Genomic DNA, 23,457 nt, shown 5'->3' with positions numbered 1-23,457 from the left:
TGACATGCCGACAGATGTGGGGACATTCCTGAGTGCTCTTGATTTCTAACAGTGCGAGCACAGATGGAAAAAGCTCTTCACACTGAGGGAAGGCCAGATGTGCGTACAGTGGAGAGTGAAGCACACGCTCTGGAATCATTCATTGACGGGCACATTTGTATGGAAACATGGAACATTTGACACACTTGAAAGGGATCAGCGTTGAAGTCGGCCGTAATTCTACACGGCTGAAGAAAAAAGCAAATTACTCGAACTAGTTCGGATCGCCTGTTTGAGGCGAGATGATTTAAGCTACGCTGATGACATGCTTACGTATCTTTTTCACCAGATCAGCAGGAAAAAAGAACATCTTGAAGACAGAGGCATACTTCTACCTAAATCAAAGGGCTGTCTACATACGTGTGCGTGCGTACCTGCTATCTAGAAATGTACGTATAGGTGCGGGAGGGAGATCGTCCTTCTGACTGGCCATTGGTCAAAACGTTCAAGAAGTCCCAGATCAGAATGGTGTCGTCGTGAGAGCTGCTAATGATCTGGAACTCATCAAACTGCAGGCGAAACACGCGGCCAGAATGCTCCTAGAACAACAATTACAACAATACACTGTCAGACATTAAACAAGATCAGCGACTATTAGGTAAACCTGCACAAATATACAGTATAGTACAGGGGTGCACATTAGATAGATATAGTACTTTATTGATTGCTTCAGGAGAGTTCCCTCAGGAAAATAAAAATTCCAGCAGCAGTGTACAAAAGTGAGATCGAATTTAAAAAGTAAATTAAAGCTGCAAGCAGCGTTGGTCGGGTCCGCATTTTGGCAGGTGCTAGTCCTAGGTGTCCCAATACTTTTGTCCAGTGGTAGTCCTGAGTGAGACCTACATCGAGGTTTTTGTTTCATGTCTCTACGATATTCGTACTGGGAGTTAGAGGAAGTTGTGTCTGTGTTTTTTTCCTAGGTGCTGCGGCACAGTGGTTCTTTTCTTTGAAGGCTCGTAAAATCAAAACCGTAGCACTTATTAAAACGCTTTCGCCAACTTTTAATCAGAAGGGTTCAATCTCTCTCCTGTAGTAGTTTGAAGCCAAAACGACAAACGCGCTCAGAGGAGATAATGTTTGATGTTTGGTGACCGCTTTTTAAAAAAAAATTGTTTTGAAGTGGGGATATCAAACTTCCTGTTGATTTTTGCTGAAGGATTTCAATCTATGAAATGTAGGTCTAAGTGAGACCAACGTAGAGGTATTTGTTTCATGTCTCTAAGACGTTCCTACCAAAAGTTACAAGCAGTTTTGTCTGAGTTTTCCTCTGAGGAGCAGTTTTTTCTCTGTTTTATTAAAAAATTATGTAGAGCACAATTTTGAGTTTTGGGGTTCGGTTTTATTTTAGATCGCAATTTCCACCAGTCCCGATGTGTGTGCGAAGTTTGGTGAGTTTTGAAGTATTTTAAGGGGGTCAAATAACAGGTCAAAAAGCAAAAATGAGTGTTCATTTTTAGTCTAGAACGGGGAATTGCCAACTTCCTGTTAATTTTTGCACGAAGAAATAAATTAATGAAAAGTAGGTCTAAGTAAGACCTACATAGAGCTTTTTGTTTCATGTTTCTACGACATTCGTACTGGGAGTTAGAGGCAGTTTTCTTCCTAGGGGGCGCTAGAGAGCAATTGTGATTTTTGGGGTTTGTTTTTTTTTTACCAAAGAGTTTTGTTTGCGTTTTTTTATGTGTGCCAAAAATTTGGTGAGTTTTGAAGCATGTTAAGGGGGGCAAAGTAGTCCGCAAAGCTGCGGAATAATAAAGAATAATTAAAGCTGCAAGCAGCGTTTGTCGGGTCCGCATTTTGGCAGGTGCTAGTCCTAGGTGTCCCAATACTTTTGTCCAGTGGTAGTCCTGAGTGAGACCTACATAGAGGTTTTTGTTGCGTGTCTCTACGATATTCGTACTGGGAGTTAGAGGAAGTTGTGTCTGTGTTTTTTTCCTAGGTGCTGCGGCACAGTGGTTCTTTTCTTTGAAGGCTCGTAAAATCAAAACCGTAGCACTTATTAAAACGCTTTCGCCAACTTTTAATCAGAAGGGTTCAATCTCTCTCCTGTAGTAGTTTGAAGCCAAAACGACAAACGCGCTCAGAGGAGATAATGTTTGATGTTTGGTGACCGCTTTTTTAAAAAAAATTGTTTTGAAGTGGGGATATCAAACTTCCTGTTGATTTTTGCTGAAGGATTTCAATCTATGAAATGTAGGTCTAAGTGAGACCTACGTAGAGGTATTTGTTTCATGTCTCTAAAACGTGCCTACCGGAAGTTACAAGCAGTTTTGTCTGTGTTTTCCTCTGAGGAGCAGTTTTTTCTGTTTTATTCAAAAATTATGTAGAGCACAATTTTGAGTTTTGGGGTTCGGTTTTTGTTTTAGATCGCAATTTCCACCAGTCCCGATGTGTGTGAGAATTTTGGTGAGTTTTGAAGTATTTTAAGGGGGTCAAATTAGAGGTCAAACACGTAAAAAGCAGTGTTTTTAGTACATTTTTGTCTAAAATGGGTAATTGCCAACTTCCTATTGGTTTTTGCCCGAGGATGTGAAATTATGAATTGTAGGTCTAAGTCTGACCTACATAGAGGTTTTTGTTTCATGTCTCTACGACCTTCCTAGTGGGAGTTACAGGCAGTTTGTTTTTATTTTTTCCTAGGGGGCGCTAAAGCGCAATTTTGATTTTTGGGGTTTGTTTTTTTTATTTAAGTGTGCAGTCCCAGTTTTTCTATGTGTGTATACAATTTGGTGAGTTTTGAAAAGTAAAAAAAAAGACCTAAAAATGAGCGATCATCAATCTTCACTATGACGTCACTTGTTTGACATTCACGGCACCCAAGGGTCTTGTGAGATGACGCTGGCTGCTGCCAGATCATTATTAAGAAGAAAATGACCGACAGGAAAGGCGAGAAACACTTTTTATTTCAACAGACTCTCGCGCCGCACCTGCCGTCTAAACTCTAAAGACCGACTGCAGAGTTCCTGTCTTCACAATAAAAGCACTACTTCATCCTGCCTGCGCTAACAAAACAAGAGTCTCAGAAAGCTGGCGTGCACAAGCTAGCAAGCTACGGCGTTTGCCGTCAATTAGAGAAGTCCGATAATGGCTTTTTTGCCGATAACCGATATTGTCCAGCTCTTAATTACCGATACGATATATACAGTTGTGGAATTAACACATTATTATGCCTAATTTTGTCGGGATGCCCCGCTGGATGCATTAAACAATGTAACAAGGTTTTCCAAAATAAATCAACTCCAGTTATGGAAAAAAGTGCCAACATGGCACTGCCATATTTATTATTGAAGTCACAAAGTGCATTATTTTTTTTTAACATGTCTCAAAACAGCAGCTTGGAATTTGGGACATGCTCTCCCTGGGAGAGCATGAGGAGGTTGAGGTGAGCGGGGTTGGGGGTAGCGTATATTATAGCGTCCCGGAAGAGTTAGTGCTGCAAGGGGTTCCGGGTATTTGTTCTGTTGTGTTTATGTTGTGTTACGGTGCGGATGTTCTCCTGATATGTGTTGGTCATTCTTGTTTGGTGTGGGTTCACAGTGTGGCGCATATTTGTAACAGTGTTAAACTTGTTTATACGGCTACCCTCAGTGTGACCTGTATGGCTGTTGACCAAGTATGCATTTGCATTCACTTGTGTGTGTTAATAGCCGTAGATATTATGTGACTGGGCCGCCACGCTAAGGCAGTGCCTTTAAGGTTTATTGGCGCTCTGTACTTCTCCCTACGTCCGTGTACACAGCGGCGTTTTGGCCTAGTGGTTAGAGTGTCCGCCCTGAGATGGGTAGGTTGTGAGTTCAAACCCCGGCCGAGTCATACCAAAGATGATAAAAAAATGGGACCCATTACCTCCCTGCTTGGCACTCAGCATCAAGGGTTGGAATTGGGGGTTAAATCACCAAAAATGATTCCCGGGCGCGGCACCGCTGCTGCCCACTGCTCCCCTCACCTCCCGGGGGGTGAACAAGGGGATGGGTCAAATGCAGAGGACAAATTTCACCACACCTAGTGTGTGTGTGACAATCATTGGTACTTTAACTTTAAAAAGTCATAAGTTTTACTTTCTGAAACCGACACCGATAATTTTGAAACGGATACCGATAATTTCCGAAATTACATTTTAAAGCATTTCTCGGCCGATAATATCGGCAGTCCGATATTATCGGACATCCCTACCGTCAATGTATTTCTTGTAAAGTGCATAAAAAGAAGAATGGAAGCTGGACAAATAAGATGCCTAAAAGCCAACCACTTTCATGTGGTATTGGACAGAAATTAGTACTTTTTTTTCTCCTCCTTTTGAAAATGTGGACGTTATCAGCACTACTGTCTGATTCCAATCAATGCAAGTCATCACGATCAGGTAATACACCAACTTATATTCTTGTCTTCATGAAAGAAAGGAATCTATATGTGTTAAACATGCTTGTATTATCATTAAACACCTTTAACTTGTAGACAAAAACCTCTCTTTCATAAATAAATGCATATAAATGATATAAATGAATGAGGTAGATCCCCTCCACTTGGTCAATTAAAAAGTAGCTCGCCTGCAGAAAAAGTGTGTGCACCCCTGGACAAATACATACATTTTACAAAGACAATGATGGTCAGTTTTGATGATAGCGCTATGCATTTAACATGTTTATTAATCTTGCTGTACTTTGCAGTGGGTGAGAAGTCCAATTGCGTCACTCACCACTAGAGTTCGCAGGCATAGTGTGCTTGCAGGGGCTCGCGGGTCCAGCGCTGCCTGCAAGTCCCACACTTTAATCTTACTGCAGAGAGAAACATGACACGATGTTAAGTCGCATAGTACGGGTGGTATAGAAAACAAAGGTGCTCGTTCGGAGAGAAGACTCACCCATCATAAGCGCCACTGACAATCCGCTTGTTGTCGAAGCGAATGCAACGCACAAGCTCTTCGTGGCCCTCCAGCACTCGCAAACATGCGCCACACTCGATGTCCCATAACCTGCGGGGAGAGGAGCGCCACGCTGATTTGACACTTTTAAATGGCATGATAAAAAAAGAGCCTTGTGCTCGCATGACATGAGCCTGGATGTACATCCATCAAACCTCAAAAGTGTCTATTTAGGTAATCATGCTGATCACGCCATAAGACCAACAACTAAATCGATGCAATAAGCAATAAATGTCTTGGTAAGGGTTTAAATGACTGAATAGAGTAGAAAACGGATGGATAGTGCTAAGACTGTCAGATAAAAATACAGTGGAACCTCAATTTACGAACCCCTCATTGTATAATCTTTTCGATCTATGAGCCACCGACCGTAATAAAAGATGTTTTGGCAAACAAACTGTATCTTTGTTTACAAAAGTTTCATCCACACATTGCAGTCATTTTATGCCTGGCAGCACAGCCATTGTGGGCGGGCTGATTGCTGTTGGTGCCCATTCAGACCGTGTTGCTGCTAGCTACAGTGCTACCATATTTTTCGGACTATAAGCCGCTCCGGAGTATAAGTCGCACCGGCCGAAAAAGGAAAAAAACACATATAAGTCGCACCGGAGTATAAGTCGCACCAGCCGAAAATGCATAATGAAGAAGGAAAAAAACATACACTACCGTTCAAAAGTTTGGGGTCACCCAAACAATTTTGTGGAATAGCTATTATTTCTAAAAACAAGAATAGACTGTCGAGTTTCAGATGAAAGTTCTCTTTTTCTGGCCATTTTGAGCGTTTAATTGACCCCACAAATGTGATGCTCCAGAAACTCAAGGTTAGTTTTGTAGCTTCTGTAACGAGCTAAACTCTTTTCAGATGTGTGAACATGATTGCACAAGGGTTTTCTAATCATCAATTAGCCTTCTGAGCCAATGAGCAAACACATTGTACCATTAGAACACTGGAGAGATAGTTGCTGGAAATGGGCCTCTATACATCTATGTAGATATTGCACCAAAAAGCAGACATTTGCAGCTAGAATAGTCATTTACCACATTAGCAATGTATAGAGTGCATTTCTTTAAAGTTAAGACTAGTCTAAAGTTATCTTCATTGAAAAGTACAGTGCTTTTCCTTCAAAAATAAGGACATTTCAATGTGACCCCAAACTTTTGAACGGTAGTGTATATAAGTGGTACTGGAGTATAAGTCACATTTTTTGGGGAAATGTATTTCATAAAAGCAAACACCAAGAATAGACATTTGAAAGGCAATTTAAAATAAATAAAGAATAGTGAACAACAGGCTGAATAAGTGTACGTTATATGAGGTGCCTGGTATGTTAACGTAACATATTATGGTAAGAGTCATTCAAATAACTATAACATATAGAACATGCTATACGTTTACCAAACAATCTGTCACTCCTAATCGCTAAATCCCATGAAATCTTATACGTCTAGTCTCTTACGTGAATGAGATAAATAATATTACTGTATTTTCCGCACCATAAGCCGCACCTAAAAACCACAATTTTTCTCAAAAGCAGACAGTGCGGCTAATAACCTGGTGCGCCTTATATATGGATTAATATTAATATTTATTTTCATAAAGTTTAGGTCTCGCAACTACGGTAAACAGCCGCCATCTTTTTTCCCCATAGAAGAGGAAGCGCTTCTTCTTCTACGGTAAGCAACCGCCCCCATAGAAGAGGAAGCGCTTCTTCTTCTACTGTAAGCAACCGCACCCGCCCCCGTAGAAGAAGAAGCGTGCGGATATTACGTTTCATTTCATTGGTGTGTTTCTGTAAAGACCACAAAATGTCTCTTACTAAGAGACACGCGTACAAGGTTCCACTGACTTTTGATATTCCTGTGAACCGCACTGTGGATACAACGGGAGCACGTACGGTGAATATTCGCACCACAGGGAATGAGAAGTCGTCCTTCACCGTGGTTCTAGCTTGCCATGCTAACGGCCAGAAACTTCCAACCCACGGTGATATTCAAAAGGAAGACCTTGCCAAAAGAGAACTTTCCAGCCGGCGTCATCATAAAAGCTAACTCGAAGGGATGGATGGATGAAGAAAAAATGAGCGAAGAGACCGGGTGACTTTTTTCACGCAGCTCCATCCCTGTTGATCTACGACTGCATGCGCGTCCACATCACAGATGGTGTCAAAAAACAAGTGAAGCACACCGAACAAGAAGAATTCGAGGGATTTGTGGATGAGTAATAACTTCAGAAAGTGAGCTTTAAATGTTTATTTTGTGTGTCGTGTGACACTAACGTATGAGCAACGTTGAGTTATTGATGTTGCTATTGCTCGGCACTATTTTGAGTGTTACTATTTTTGTGATTGCACATTTGCACATTACATTTTGGGAGTGAACAGAGTTGTTAGAACGCTGGTTTGTAATATATTATTAAAGTTTGACTGACCTATCTGATTGTTTTTTTGACATTCCCTTTAGCGTAGCGTAGGTGCGGCTAATAGCACGGGGCGGCTAATAGGTAAACAAAGTTTTGAAATATGCCATTCATTGAAGGTGCGGCTTACAACACGGGGCGGCTTATGGTGCGGAAAATACGGTATTTGATATTTTACGGTAATGTGTTGAAAATTTCACACATAAGTCGCTCCCGAGTATAAGTCGCACTATGAAACTATGAAAAAAAACTGCGACTTATAGTGCAAAAAATACAGTATGATCTACTTTGTAAATGTCATTTAGCCTTTTTGCAACATTTTCATATATTCTTCAAGCTCAATATGAGTCCAAAAAAAGCAATTGACAAGCGATGTGTGGTTTGAAACATTTAGGAAGTATCCACAGTGTTCTCCACTTTGACCCAAAGCCCCTCTACCATGGCACGCAAAAAAAATAACCAGCAATTTAAAGTAGATTTAATTTGTTTCCTCTATTATCTAATTATTGTACAAAACTGTCTGTTAAAGTAAAGGAGTTCTGAGTGCACCACAGGGGCTAGTGACTGTGTGTGTGCGTGGCGGCTACAAATAAGGACAGTTAGATAGTTGTTGTTTTGACTGTTATTACCGTGTTTTTCGGATTATAAATCGCTCCGGAGTATAAGTCGCACCGGTCGAAAATGCATAATAAAGAAGGAAAAAAAACATATATAAGTCGCACTAGAGCAGGGGTCACCAACGCGGTGCCCGCGGGCACCAGGTAGCCCGTAAGGACCAGATGAGTAGCCCGCTGGCCTGTTCTAAAAATAGCTCAAATAGCAGCACTTACCAGTGAGCTGCCTCTATTTTTTAAACTTTATTTATTTACTAGCAAGCTGGTCTCGCTTTGCCCGACATTTTTAATTCTAAGAGAGACAAAACTCAAATAGAATTTGAAAATCCAAGAAAATATTTTAAAGACTTGGTCTTCACTTGTTTAAATAAATTCATGAATTGTTTTACTTTGCTTCTTATAACTTTCAGAAAGACAATTTTAGAGAAAAAATACAACCTTAAAAATGATTTTAGGATTTTTAACACATACCTTTTTACCTTTTAAATTCCTTCCTCTTCTTTCCTGACAATTTAAACCAATGTTCAAGTAAATTTATTTTTTTTATTGTAAAGAATAATAAATACATTTTAATTTAATTCTTCATTTTAGCTTCTGTTTTTTCGACGAAGAATATTTGTGAAATATTTCTTCAAACTTATTATGATTAAAATTCAAAAAAAATATTCTGGCAAATCTAGAAAATCTGTAGAATCAAATTTAAATCTTATATCAAAGTCTTTTGAATTTCTTTTCAAATTTTTGTTCTGGAAAATGTAGAAGAAATAATGATTTGTCTTTGTTAGAAATATAGCTTGGTCCAATTTGTTATATATTCTAACAAAGTGCAGATCGGATTTTAACCTATTTAAAACATGTCATCAAAATTCTAAAATTAATCTTAATCAGGAAAAATTACTAATGATGTTCCATAAATTCTTTTTTTAATTTTTTCAAAAAGATTCGAATTAGCTAGTTTTTCTCTTCTTTTTTTCGGTTGAATTTTGAATTTTAAAGAGTCGAAATTGAAGATAAACTATGTTTCAAAATTTTATTGTAATTTTTTTGGTGTTTTCTCCTCTTTTAAACCGTTCAATTAAGTGCAAATATCATTAATTATTAATAATAACATAGATTTAAAGGTAAATTGAGCAAATTGGCTATTTCTGGCAATTTATTTAAGTGTGTATCAAACTGGTAGCCCTTCACATTTATCAGTACCCAAGAAGTAGCTCTTGGTTTCAAAAAGGTTGGTGACCCCCCGGCCAATGCTGCTGCCCACTGCTCCCCTCACCTCCCGGGGGGTGATCAAGGGTGATGGGTCAAATGTAGAGAATAATTTTGCCACACCTAGTGTGTGTGTGACAATCATTAGTACTTTAACTTTGTCATGTTTACATTGTTTCTTATGAAGTAATTTGCTTCACTATAACAGCTTTTTTATAACAAACCCTGTTCAAGAGCCAATTAAGTTTGTAAATCCAGCTTTCACTTTACAGACTTGTTAACATTATATATTACACCGGAGTAAGGGAATGTTCTTTGCTGTGGCATAAATGTGATTAATTGACCAAACATTTTGGTGGTAGCGAGACAGCAGTATTATACTCCAGTCTATTTTTTTCATATACTTCAGAGGTTTTGGAAGGAACAACCTTCTGTGGGGAATCAGTTCAAAAGCCAGTCACATCCTCTGTTAACATAAGCGCCAGGATGTGCGGTAAAGTCTTCATCTCATCATAGATCATACGCCTTTGTGGAGGAAACAGGCCCGTTCGAGCGGCGTGTCAAACATACCTAATTGTGTTATCAGATGAGCCGCTGACAACCAGTCTATCCCGATACTGTAGACAGGCGATGCCTCGCTTATGACCGTTTAAAGTACGGACAAATTCACAGGTGCTGGTGCTCCATACCTGCACAAGAGCAAAAGGAAAACTTGTAAAATGACGATTATCGTCCTTTAGAAGACATTACAGAGTGAGTTTCAGGTGTGGGAAAACCAGTTATGCATTGAAAGACAGGTATGGACTTATGGACGAATGTAAAGATAAAAAGAAGCTTTATGTAACACACCGAACTGTGAATAAGATCTCAGTTTGCTGTTACCTTGATGGTGCGGTCCCCTGAGGCAGAGACAATATATTTGTCATCAAAATCGACCACGTTGACGGCAGCCCGGTGACCCACGAGGACGCGCCGTAAGCTGATGTCTGTTGGAGACGCCATGTCCCACACAGCAATCGAGCGGTCCTTGGAACACGTGACCATCAGGCCGTTGGCGAAACGTAAATGAAGCACGGCCTCGTTGTGGTGGATCAGCGTGTTCAGTACCTCGCCCGTCGTCACCTCCCACACCCTGTAGCAGAAGGGAAGGGCGGTGGAACGCCGGAGCAAAGAGGAGAGACGGAGACGACAGGAAGGAGCGAGGTTTAGAGGTGAAATTGGCCAGGAAAGAAATTCAGAAGATCGAGAGGATGCAGGGGGAGGCGTGGAGATGCAGGAAAGAAAGTTGAATAAAAAAGTGAGTAAAAGCAGCCAAATTGAACATAAACATGAGAATATAATGCAAACTAGTTTAAAACACTGCATGCAAACATGAGAATATAATGCAAAGTAGTTTAAAACACTGCATGCCTGCACGTAAACAGACAAGAAGAGCATGTGACTGTGCTGCGTCTTAAGAACCAGGTGTGACTTGCAGAACACTATGGACAAGTTCCTGGTAAGTTGATGCTAAATAGCTGAAGTCACATTTTTTTCCTGGGCACCGCTCAAAAGATCACAGTTCAGGTGATACTCCATATTAGAATCAAGAATCAAGCTCTGAACTTGCATTTTGAAGGTCAAATGTACAGGTTTGTCCCAAGGCACAGACTTGTTGTTCTATGAAGCCAGTAGCATGGTATAATAATTACCAGTAGCATGATATAATAATTACCAGTAGCATGGTATAATAATTAACTGGTGAAAAAAAAAATCAGTTAATACCATTAATGTGACAGTTTACTGAACTAGTTGATAAATAAAGTAGATAAGCAACATTTTATGAATGCAATGCAAGGTTGCCCTCTTCTGGCCATCAAGAATGATGCAGGTTAGAGGCACCTATCATGGTCACAAAAACGGTAACTCATCATCAAATTGACAAATAAATTTAGTGTTGGGAATAATATATATATATATATATATATATATATATATATATATATATATATATATATATATATATATATATATATATATATATATATATATATATATATATATACACACACACCTTCTCATTCAATGGGTTTTCTTTATTTTCATGACTATTTACATTGTAAATTGTCACTGAAGGTATCGAAACTATGAATGAACACATGTGGAGTTATGTACTTAACAAAAGAAGGTGAAATAACTGAAAACACGTTTTATAGTCTAGTTTCTTCAAAATAGCCACCCTTTGTTCTGATTACTGCTTTGCACACTCTTTGCATTCTCTTAATGAGCTTCAAGAGGTAGTCACCTGAAATGGATTTCACTTCATAGGTGTCATAGTTTTGATGCCTTCAGTGACAATATACAATGTAAATAGTCTTGAAAATAAAGAACACTCATTGAAACAAAGGTGTGTCCAAACGTTTGGCCTGTACTGTTTTTTATATATACACTACCGTTCAAAAGTTTGTGGTCACATTGAAATGTCCTTATTTTTGAAGGAAAAGCACTGTACTTTTCAATGAAGATAACTTTAAACTAGTCTTAACTTGAAAGAAATACACTCTATACATTGCTAATGTGGTAAATGACTATTCTAGCTGCAAATGTCTGCTTTTTGGTGCAATATCTACATAGGTGTATAGAGGCCCATTTCCAGCAACTATCACTCCAGTGTTCTAATGGTACAATGTGTTTGCTCATTGGCTCAGAAGGCTAATTGATTATTAGAAAACCCTTGTGCAATCATGTTCACACATCTGAAAACAGTTTAGCTCGTTACAGAAGCTACAAAACTGACCTTCCTTTGAGCAGATTGAGTTTCTGGAGCATCACATTTGCGGGGTCAATTAAACGCTCAAAATGGCCAGAAAAAATAACTTTCATCTGAAACTCGACAGTCTATTCTTGTTCTTAGAAATGAAGGCTATTCCACAAAATTGTTAGAGTGACCCCAAACTTTTGAACGGTAGTATATATATATATATATATATATATATATATATATATATATATATATATATATATATATATATATATATATATATATATATATATATATATATATATATATATATATATATGTGTGTGTGTGTGTGTGTGTGTGTGTTTATATACATACATACACATGTGTATGTAAAACCCAAAAAAGTGACTTTGTAAATGCAATTGTAAATGTTATCGTTTTTAACAGACTTGGACAGATGCAGTCTTTTATTTATCAAAATAAAACATCAAGTCTATCTAATAAAGTTATTAACACATCAAGAATACAATAACAACATTTTTCAGAGTATTCTATATATGTTGAACTTGTTCCTTTTTTCTCTGCTTCCAATAATATAAAATAAATAAAACAGACCCATTATTCACAGTACTAGCATACGTTACTAATAGTGGTTTAGGGCAGTGGTACCCAACCACCGGACGACCAATTGGTACCAGGCCGCACAAGAAATTAAAAAAAATAAAAAATTAAATATATTTTTTTATTTTATTAAATCAACATAAAAAACACAATATATACATTATATATCAATATAGATCAATACAGTCTGCAGGGATACAGTCCGTAAGCACACATTTAAAAAAAAAAAAATAATAATAATAATAATATTATCATAATCATAACATCATCCCTAGTTATTATAGTATAAAGTCAGCTTAATGTGGGTCAACACACACCAGGAAGTGACGCTATTTGTAATAGTGTAACAGATAGATAAAGCATGGTCTTCCATACGCTAAAACAAGACAACATTCAAACTTATACAAACCATAAGCACACTTATTTAAGTTTGTGATGATGGGATATAATTTATCTTATTCACACTATTTTACATGACTGTCCAAGTCTCGTGACAGAGTGATACCTCCTTTTTCACCATGGCTACATACTATCTTTGTGTCACAAGGCAGTACCGTCGTTGCTCTCAGTCAAGCAACTCGTGGGCATACGGAGATTGCAACATTACAGATAGAGAAATATAACGCTGAATATGACTAATCGCAAACACAGCGATAATTTGATACCACTATATCACATATTTGAACGTAAGCATTCATATGACGCCAATGAGTTGCTTACTGTGTACAGTAAATACGGTAAAGACTCTTGCTCGTGAATGCCCACATGCCGAGCAGCTTGAAAAGGATGCATGTTTGTTATATGCGACAAGATGTGTTCATACCTGACGGTTGAGTCAGAGGACCCAGTGACGATGACCCTCTCATCATACTGGAGGCACAACACTGAACCTGTGTGACCAGTCAGTATTTTCAGACACTCCAGTGACTGTTTATCCCATATCTGCAGGTACACAGAGAAACAATACAACACAGAGGACACACAAGGAGAGGAGTAAATTAGTGATTTTGGATTGGGTGCAGATTTAGGTCATGCAAAGAAAGGCCATTTGTCATTGTGATGCTCGTGTTCTGTTTACGCCCCATTTCCCCGCTGCGGAGGGGAGCTGTACGTGTGCGGTTGCAGCGCAATTTAGTGCGTCCCTGGGCGCAGAACAATAAGATGACAAATCCACTTCGTTCCCTCCATCCTCCCCTGCTCTTCTTCCTCTTCTCTTCCTCTTCTCCCAGGCCGGGCAGATAAGTGGGACACAAAACCACCACTGGAGTTGAGCCCTTTTAGCCAATAATTGACTTTTTTGCTTTTTCACAGTCTGCTGGTTAAGGCCAACGGCAGGAAGATGATGATGTGTATCGAGCCAAATAAAAGGGTACTCTCATAAATATCCAGTTATAGTAGAAAATAACCACATGCACATTTATGTAGACTTCAATATGAACGCGTGGGGTCGTCTCTTCTGATGATGCAGCACGCACTCGTCAGATCAATGCTAATTACTACATGCCGGTTGAGGCCATTTGGAGGGACGAAAATGTGCCAACAGTAAAGTTTCACTTCCTCATCCACAGAGGAAAACAAACCTTAAAGTCCAATGTGACATTAGATGCTATCAGTACGCGCTGTGACATACCCCCAGAGTAAATTAGGGGACTTTGTCGTCCTTTGAAGTACATTTTTGCTCCATTTTTGGCCATACTGCGGTTCTGTTCATCCGAATGGAATATTTTTCCCTAAGAGGGTTTTGTTTCATGTTTAATTTTAATATATTCATCTCAAATACCGTAATTTCCAGACTATAAGCCGCTACTTTTACCCCTCGTTCTGGTCCCTGCGGCTTATACAAGGGTGCGGCTTATTTACGGCCTGTTCTTCTCCGACACCGACGAAGAGGATTTCGGTGGTTTTAGTACGCAGCAGGAAGACGATGACACAATGATTAAAGACTGACTTTCATATGTAGGCTGGTTATTTTGATAACGTACAGGCGAGCACTTTGTATTACTTTGCACCGTTGTATTATTTGTACTCTGCACGAATGCTGTTCGCCATGTCAAAGATGTGAAAGTTTGATTGAATGATTGAAAGATTTATATGGCGTCACATTAGTACCAAAAATCCAAGCGCGTAAAAACTGTTGTCGCGTGCTGATTCTCCACTTCGTGCGCGCACGCGACACCCTTTTGCGCGCGCGCGGTGCCTTTCTGCGCGCGCCCGGTCTCGGTCTGTGCGCTGTCATGTTTCATTTTGGTACTTTGGGGGCGGGCATGCTCAGACCGCCGCTTCTTTCTGATTGGCTTTGAAAAAAAAAAAAGAAAAATACAACTTCAAGTAGGTTGTAAAAAAAGGCAGATGAAGTGAAACTATAGCAATGCTTTTCTTTACACTCTCTCATGCACACAGATACTCATGTTATGAGAAGTATATTGTTTCAAAAATATTAACATTAATTGTTGATATTTTAAACATCTTTCAGATTACATTGCTCGAATTCAAAAACCACTTTGCTACACAAATATTAGGCCCAATGTGCAAGATTATTCTATTAGTATTAGTTATTTTTATGTTTTATCATATCTTAGCTTATTTTTATGTTATATCATATCTTAGCCTATTTTTATATGGTTTTATTATATTTATATTTCAGTTTTTATTGTATTTTATTTTATTTTATAGTTTTTCATATTGTAGTTTATTTTTATGTTTGATTATATCTTATCTTATTTCATATTATTTTTGGACTTTTACCTGATGTGTATTTTAATTATTTTTAATCCATTTATTTGATCATCTAGTGTTTCCTCAAAGAGCCCTCTGGATCTCCACGTCCAGAGGGTTCCTGTGATTGGCTATTGTCATTGTGTTGTTATTATTATTGTTGTTGTTGTTTGTTTATTTGTATGTACATGTTTGACTGTCTTCATGGGGTGTGGGCGTTATTTCTCATTTTGTTTTTAACTATGTAAAGCACTTTGAGCTGCATTTTAAATGTATGAAAAGTGCTTTATAAATAAAAATGTATTATTATTATTTTTAGTAATAGTACCCTTACAATCACTCTAAACCAGTTCAATAACTTACCTCTTTTTCAGCCAACATTTTTTTATCCACTTCTTCCTCAGTAAATCTTGATACATATTGACGATGACCCGCCCTGCTATACTTCTGATTGCTCAAAGCCAATCAGAAAGAAGGGGCGGTCTAAGCATGCCCGCCCCCAAAGTACCAAAATGAAACATGACAGCAGAACGAGACAGCGCGCACGCAGAAAGGCACCGCGCGCACGCAAGAAGGCGCCGCGCGCGCGCACAAAGGCACCACGTGCGCGCAAAAGGGTGTCGCGCGCGCGCACGAAGTGGGGAATCAGCGCGCGATAACAGTTTTTACGCGCTTGGATTTTTGGTACTAATGTGACGCCATAGATTTATTGTTAATAAATGGGACTCTTTGCGTTCCCAAACAGTCATCTCTGTCCCGACAATCCCCTCCGTGGTAGCAGGAACCCCTATATACTACGCTAATTACACATCAAAACCCTGCGGCTTATAGTCGGGTGCGGCTTATATATGGAGCAATCTGTATTTTCCCCTAAATTTAGCTGGTGCGGCTTATAGTCAGGTGCGGCTTATAGTCCGGAAATTACGGTACTTTTAGAGATACACTGGGAAATAATTTTAGCCGAATAGAGGAGCAAAACGATGAACATGTCTTTAGAGAATTAAAAAGGCTGTTTGCAATGCTTTTTAAACCCCCAAAAATACAAGAACACCATTGGCTAGGTTTTGTTACTCTTACTAGTTTAACAAAACATTTGATTTCAAATTGTCTATATTTTTCACAAATACTAAGTTTATGTAGTAAACATTTTTGCCCGCCCAAAAGAAAATTATTGGTGTTTATGGCTGTCACTCGACCTGTCACGTAAACACGTGCACGCATACAAAAGCAGTCCAAGAGAAGCAACTAAATATTTGCAGTTATGTTGTTGTTGTTGTTATACCTTATACATTCAATGACAGGTGACCAAAAACTATCCAAATCGCTATTATTAGCTAACAACGCCCAAGGTTAATGTGCGTGCATGTGATACGTCAGTGTTTCCCACACATTCATTTATTTGTGGCGGCCCGCCACGAAAAGAATTACGTCCGCCACAAATAAAATAATACAATTTTTTTTTTATCGTGTCCAGCTTCTCAGGCAAATCATATAGTTGATGTAGATGCCCATATAGGCTGTTCAGATTTACTTTACAAAAGAGAAGTGTAGGATACTTCTCTTGTTGCCTTATTTGTATTTGACCACTACTGTTTTCTGTTTATTTGTTACCGACTGTGGCAGGACACCTATGCCTCTGTTTCACTTTATGTTGCTGGTAAATAATATGGTTGTAGTAGTAGGCTAAAGTTAAATTATTTAGTATGCACTAATTAAAGGGGCCGAGCTTTAAGAGACATTTTAGCTTTTATATTTTATAAGATATATTTTTTGTAAGAACCACAATTAATAAATATATTTCAGTGAATAACTTATTGTTTAAATCTGTATATAAATATGTAGTGTTGTAATTATATTGTAAAACGGATGGATGGATGGACGTTTAAAACAAAACTGTTATTATTAATTAGTAAGTATACATTTTTTTAGCCTTTTTAGAGAAAATCATATCATTGTAGTAAGTTATGCAAATTACTCGATGATGTCATGGTGACCACGCCCATAGCCACGCCCCCAGCGCCACAGGTATCTTGGCAGTTTATGGGAAACACTGTACGTACACATCTGGGGCCGTACTTATCAAGCTTCTTAGAGTGCCATTTTACACTTAAGTCCTGAGAATTTGCGAAATTTAGTCCTACTCTCAAACTTAAGAATAAAAGCTTTTTATCAACGTTCTTAAGTCTAAGAATCACTCCTACTCTCCACGATATTTAAGAGACCTTCAGAGGTGTCTTAAGTGGTTAGGAGTTGCCAGCAGGGGATGGCACTGAGGCGAGAGAGACGTGCGCGAACGTTCAGGGAACGGAACAATGTTTTGTTTTTTTTGATGACGAGCAGCTGATCAAACGGTATCGCTTAGACAGAGCGGATATTATTTTTGTCAGATTTAATACTTTTCGATTCCTTGCTGATTTCTGCATGTGTCTGCAGTGGGCTAGTATATATAGAGCCACCCACACCAGTTTCAAATTAGTTGCCTAATTAATGAATTGGAAAGAAAATGTTATGACAGTAGCGTATGTGTGTGGCCGTGAGGTGAGTGACGTCAGTGAGTGTGTGGGCGAGAGAAGAGAGGGAGCGGTAGCGTGAGTGCCGGCGGGGACTAGTTTGTTTTGTATTATTTTGTAGTTTATTGTCAAAATATACACTCCCATTGTCCACTTAAATATTTCCAAGATATTTCTTTATTCTTAGACAAGGGATTCCCTTCCGTGATTGGTCATTTCTATGGACACAGAAATGACGTCACCTAAAATTGCGTTTACGGCACATAGTAATGTCGTAATTCAGCTCTGAGTGTGACACTTAAGATTCAGTCCTACACTTCGCTGAAAGTGTGAGTAAGACGCTTGATAACTAACTTTTAAGTGCAGCTTTCAGCGAAGAATTTATTTACTCTTAAGTCAACTCTTAGCAGACTTCTTAGGAGTAATTCTAAGAAGCTTGATAAGTACGGCCCCTGGTGTACGTCATTACGTCCTAGAAGCTGTAAAAGGGCGGGTTATACTGCGTAATACACATTGGAAAGTTAGCGCCCTCTCGGCTTCTGTGTAAATGTTGCAAATAGCTCCTTTAAGAGTGTATAAAAACATTTTTGGATCCATATTTTCTACCTACTCAGTGGCCTTGTGGTTAGAGTGTCCACCCTGAGATCGGTAGGTTGTGAGTTCAAACCCCGGCCGAGTCATACCAAAGACTTAAAAAAAATGGGACCCACTACCTCCTTGCTTGGCACTCAGCATCAAGGGTTGGAATTGGGGATTAAATCACCAAAAAATGATTCCCGGGCGCAGCCACTGCTGCTGCCCACTGCTCCCCTCGCCTCCCAGGCGGTGAATAAGGGGATGGGTCAAATGCAGAGGACACATATCACCACACCTAGTGTGTGTGTGACAATCATTGGTACTTTAACTTTAACTACTTTTTTGCTCAAATCTCATGATCCAACTCCAGTCCTAAATAAAAATAATAAACATTTCATGCTTTTTTTCCTCCTTATTAACACCTTCAATGCTCATTTAATTAATAATGATTATTTAGGACTAGGGATGATACTCGAAACCGGTTTTCCCGGTTGTTTGATAAGAAAAGAACCGAGTCCTCGGACTCGAATCCCTTTTTGAGAACCGGTACCCGTTATCGAGACCACTATTGAGTTTGAGTTTGAGTTTGAGTTTATTTCGAACATGCAAGCATACAACATGATACATCACAATTTCCAGTTTCTTTTCAACATGTTCGAAAAGGAGTAGGAAGAAGCAGAGCTTATTTAATCCTACCCCTTTTCTTTACATAACAGTTGCAAAACTTTTTGTTCACTTCCTGTTCACAATTTTTTCACAATAAACTCCATAAGTAATTACAATAAAAATAAATAAATAAATAATAGTAAGAATTTAATAATAATAATTGGTGAAGTAAGTCATATTTCATATGATGAGATAAGTAAGATTACTTTAAGAATGAATGAATGGATGGATGAAATAAATTGAGAATGTTTGTCATGGTTCTTCTTCATTGTACTTTGTAAACACTTTAAGTTTGAAGAGTTTCTTGAAGTGGATCATATTAGTACATTGTTTGATTGCTTTGCTTAATCCATTCCATAATTTAATTCCACATACTGATATACTGAAGGTCTTAAGTGTTGTACGTGCAAACAAATGTTTTAAATTACGTTTTTCTCTAAGATTATATTTCTCCTCTTTTTGAGAAGAATTGTTGTATATTCTTGGGTAGCAGGTTATAGTTTGCTTTGTGCATAATTTTAGCTGTTTGCAAATTCACTATGTCGTGGAATTTCAGTATTTTTGATTCAATAAATAAAGGGTTTGTATGTTCTCTATATCCAACATTATGTATTATTCTAACTGATCTTTTTTGTAACACCGTTAATGAATGAAGTGTACTTTTGTAATTATTTCCCCATATTTCTACACAGTAGCTCAGATATGGTAACACTAGTGAGCAGTAGAGAATATGAAGGGATTTTTGGTCTAGAACATGTTTTGCTTTATTCATTATTGACGTGTTTCTTGCAACTTTATGTTGTATATTTTTTACGTGAGATTTCCAGTTCAATTTATCATCAATCATTATACCTAGAAATTTGGTTTCGTTTACTCTTTCAATTTCTATTCCGTCTATTTGTATTTGTGTTTGACTTTCTCTTCTACTGTTACCAAATAGCATTATTTTAGTTTTACTAAGATTCAACGATAGTCTGTTTTTGTCAAACCATCTTTTTAATTTGTTAATTTCTTCTGTTATTATTTGTATTATCTCCTGTGTGTTCTCTCCTGAACAAAACGCTGTTGTATCATCCGCAAATAATACTGACTATAGTAAAGGAAAAGAGTTGATTCTTTATTCGAATCCCGTCCCGACCAGAAATGCTCCGTGAGACATCACAAGAAATGACGTCACGTAGCTCAGTCATTAGGCGCAGATAGCGAAAGCAGGAAAACAATGGACGGGAAAAAGCGCTCCAAGGTGTAATAAAGTTCAAAACAAAAGCTATAATCCATCGAATAACTTTACTGAGAGATTTGAGCAGGGTAAAACACATGACCAACACTTTTACCACCAAGCGGAAACATAGCAACCAGGCTAGCAACGCACCTCCTTTACGGCAGCTGTCGCAACCTTCTTAAAACAACCGCAGCACATACATATATATACAACATATCTCCCTTTCTTAACTTTTGTTTTTCTTTCCTTGTAAACAAAACAAAATCACACTGTAGATGTATTGTCGGTCTAATTATAAATAATGCAGACGAGGCGTGTTGGCTGAGTTCTTGACGTTTACTTTCACAGCGTGGCAACATGAAACACTTTTCGGGGCTACCGCGCATGCTCGTAACTCCCGTTGCATGCTGGGTAATGTAGTTGTAATATTCTCTAGCTCATGACATTTTTCCCCCATAAAGAAATAATGTTTACTCAATAAAGTGTATTTCTTTTTTTTAGCTTTAACTTTTCATTTTTTAGCATTGTAACCACATTTGCAAACAACTTTTCTCTTCATAGAATGTTCTTTCAATAAAGAAATAAAGTGCAAAAATGTCAAAGCATCATAACAAACAGTTATGTCAAATAGCAGCAGAAGTGCACTTTTTGGAGAGCTGTATTATTTTCAGTTTTGTGCCCAAGGGACTGATTTTATTTAACACTATATTATTATTTATACACCTATAGTGATCACAGAGACAGGTTGTTTTTGTGTTGCTGTATATTGTTTCTCTGAAAAATCCCACTTAATATACTTTGGGTAACAACAGTCAATATTTATTTATTTTATTTTATTTTTTTAGGTGGGTAACAGTCAATATTTATTTATTTATTAGATTTTATTTTTTTATTATATAGTAAAAGTGAGCTTTTGTTAAACCAAATATTGTGTGTTTTTTTCCATATACAACAACCTATCTGGAATCGATAAGAGAATCGATAAGGAATCGGTTCGATAAGAGGATTCGATAATAGGCTCGAACTCGATAATTCCTTATCAAACATCATCCCTATTTAGGACTGATGTTGATTGAAAGATTTGAGCAAAAAGCAGAAAAAGCACGAGTCGTTTTCATTAAACTTCAAATGGAATGATTTGGTTGAGTTGTTTGTGTTATTTAATGATTGATACAGGTTTGTGGGAGGAATGGACTCATTTGCAAAACCAGCTGTCATTCTAAAGGAACAGGGGTAGGATTTCATAAGCTCTGCTTCTTCCTACTCCGTTGAAAAGAAAAAACTGGAAATTGTGATGTATCATGTTGTATGCATGCATGTTCGAAATAAACTCAAACTCAATTCTATATTTTGGTTAACATTCACAACTAGAGGGACATTACATTGGGACGTAAGAAACTGGAAAACAATTTTGTCAATCAAAACCTGCAAATTCCCTGAATTTGTCTCAATAATGAAGCACTGTAGCAAATACAAACAACCTCAAGATTTTGAACATTGTAAAAACACACTGACACAAACCTTAATGGAATTGTCCCTAAGGCCACTGATGATCTTGTCGTCATCGTACTGGAGACAATAAACCCCTTTACTGTTTTCCGAGCGACACTGAATCCTCTGCAAATTGTGTCTGCCACATCGCCAGTTAGCCTCAATAGTCTGCAAGAAAAGTAAGTACAGTAATGAGAAAGACAACAATACAAAAAGCAGAAAAAATATATTTTGGTCAGAAGATGTACATCAGGGGTCACCAACGCGGTGCCCGCGGGCACCAGGTAGCCCGTAAGGACCAGATGAGTAGCCCGCTGGCCTGTTCTAAAAATAGCTCAAATAGCAGCACTTACCAGTTAGCTGCCTCTATTTTTTACATTTTAGTTATTTACTAGCAAGCTGGTCTCGCTTTGCCCGACATTTTTAATTCTAAGAGAGACAAAACTCAAATATAATTTGAAAATCCAAGAAAATATTTTAAAGACTTGGTCTTCACTTGTTTAAATAAATTCATTATTTTTTTTACTTTGCTTCTTATAACTTTCAGAAAGACAATTTTAGAGAAAAAATACAACCTTAAAAATGATTTTAGGATTTTTAAACACATATACCTTTTTACCTTTTAAATTCCTTCCTGACAATTTAAATCAATGTTCAAGTAATTTTTTTATTTTTATTGTAAAGAATAATAAATACATTTTAATTTAATTTTTCATTTTAGCTTCTGTTTTTTCGACGAAGAATATTTGTGAAATATTTCTTTAAACTTATTATGATTAAAATTCAAAAAAAATATTCTGGCAAATCTAGAAAATCTGTAGAATCAAATTTAAATCTTATTTGAAAGTCTTTTGAATTTATTTTAAAATGTTTATTCTGGAAAATCTAGAAGAAATATGGGGCGGTATAGCTCGGTTGGTAGAGCGGCCGTGCCAGCAACTTGAGGGTTGCAGGTTCGATCCCCGCTTCCGCCATCCTAGTCACTGCCGTTGTGTCCTTGGGCAAGACACTTTACCCACCTGCTCCCAGTGCCACCCACACTGGTTTGAATGTAACTTAGATATTGGGTTTCACTATGTAAAGCGCTTTGAGTCACTTGAGAAAAAGCGCTATATAAATGTAATTCACTTCACTTCACTTCAAGAAATAATGATTTGTCTTTGTTAGAAATATAGCTTGGTCCAATTTGTTATATATTCTAACAGAGTGTAGATTGGATTTTAACCTATTTAAAACATGTCATCAAAATTCTAAAAGTAATATTAATCAGGAAAAATTACTAATGATGTTCCATAAATTCTTTTTTTTATTTTTTCAAAAAGATTCGAATTAGCTAGTTTTTCTCTTCTTTTTTTCGGTTGAATTTTAAAGACTCGAAATTGAAGATAAACTGTGTTTAAAAATGTAATTGTCAATTTTTTCGTGTTTTCTCCTCTTTTAAACCGTTCAATTAAGTGTAAATATCATTGATTATTAATAATAACATAGAGTTAAAGGTAAATTGAGCAAATTGGCTATTTCTGGCAATTTATTTAAGTGTGTATCAAACTGGTAGCCCTTCGCATTAATCAGTACCCAAGAAGTAGCTCTTGCTTTCAAAAAGGTTGGTGACCCCTGGTGTACATAAATATAGTATGTTGTTAAAGGAAAATACAACTAATTGTCAAATGAGAGAGAGGTGGTTAGTTTAAAAATGGGAAACGTTAAAGAGTTAAACAAAACATTTGTGATGAACCAG

At 37.7% G+C, this 23,457-nt stretch overlaps 1 protein-coding gene across 1 annotated transcript in view; it reads right to left on the bottom strand.

Annotated features, from left to right (window-relative positions):
• LOC133648188 (F-box and WD repeat domain-containing 11-B) overlaps window positions 1-23,457 on the bottom strand; it is a 64,242-nt gene that overhangs the window by 10,261 nt on the left and 30,524 nt on the right. Inside the window, exons 6-12 of the mRNA XM_062044015.1 lie at window positions 21,750-21,887; window positions 13,363-13,481; window positions 10,079-10,328; window positions 9,767-9,885; window positions 4,901-5,011; window positions 4,736-4,814; window positions 414-578 (exon numbers count right to left, since the gene is read on the bottom strand). Of these exons, the coding sequence (XP_061899999.1) occupies window positions 417-578; window positions 4,736-4,814; window positions 4,901-5,011; window positions 9,767-9,885; window positions 10,079-10,328; window positions 13,363-13,481; window positions 21,750-21,887 (978 nt within the window). The 3' untranslated portion in view covers window positions 414-416. The remainder of the gene's footprint in view (window positions 1-413; window positions 579-4,735; window positions 4,815-4,900; window positions 5,012-9,766; window positions 9,886-10,078; window positions 10,329-13,362; window positions 13,482-21,749; window positions 21,888-23,457) is intronic.

Source organism: Entelurus aequoreus, linkage group LG04 (assembly GCF_033978785.1).
Source record: "Entelurus aequoreus isolate RoL-2023_Sb linkage group LG04, RoL_Eaeq_v1.1, whole genome shotgun sequence".
In the NCBI taxonomy this organism is placed as follows: domain Eukaryota; kingdom Metazoa; phylum Chordata; class Actinopteri; order Syngnathiformes; family Syngnathidae; genus Entelurus; species Entelurus aequoreus.
Note: the sequence above shows the minus strand (reverse complement) of the source record. Positions and strands in the feature narration are given on the sequence as shown.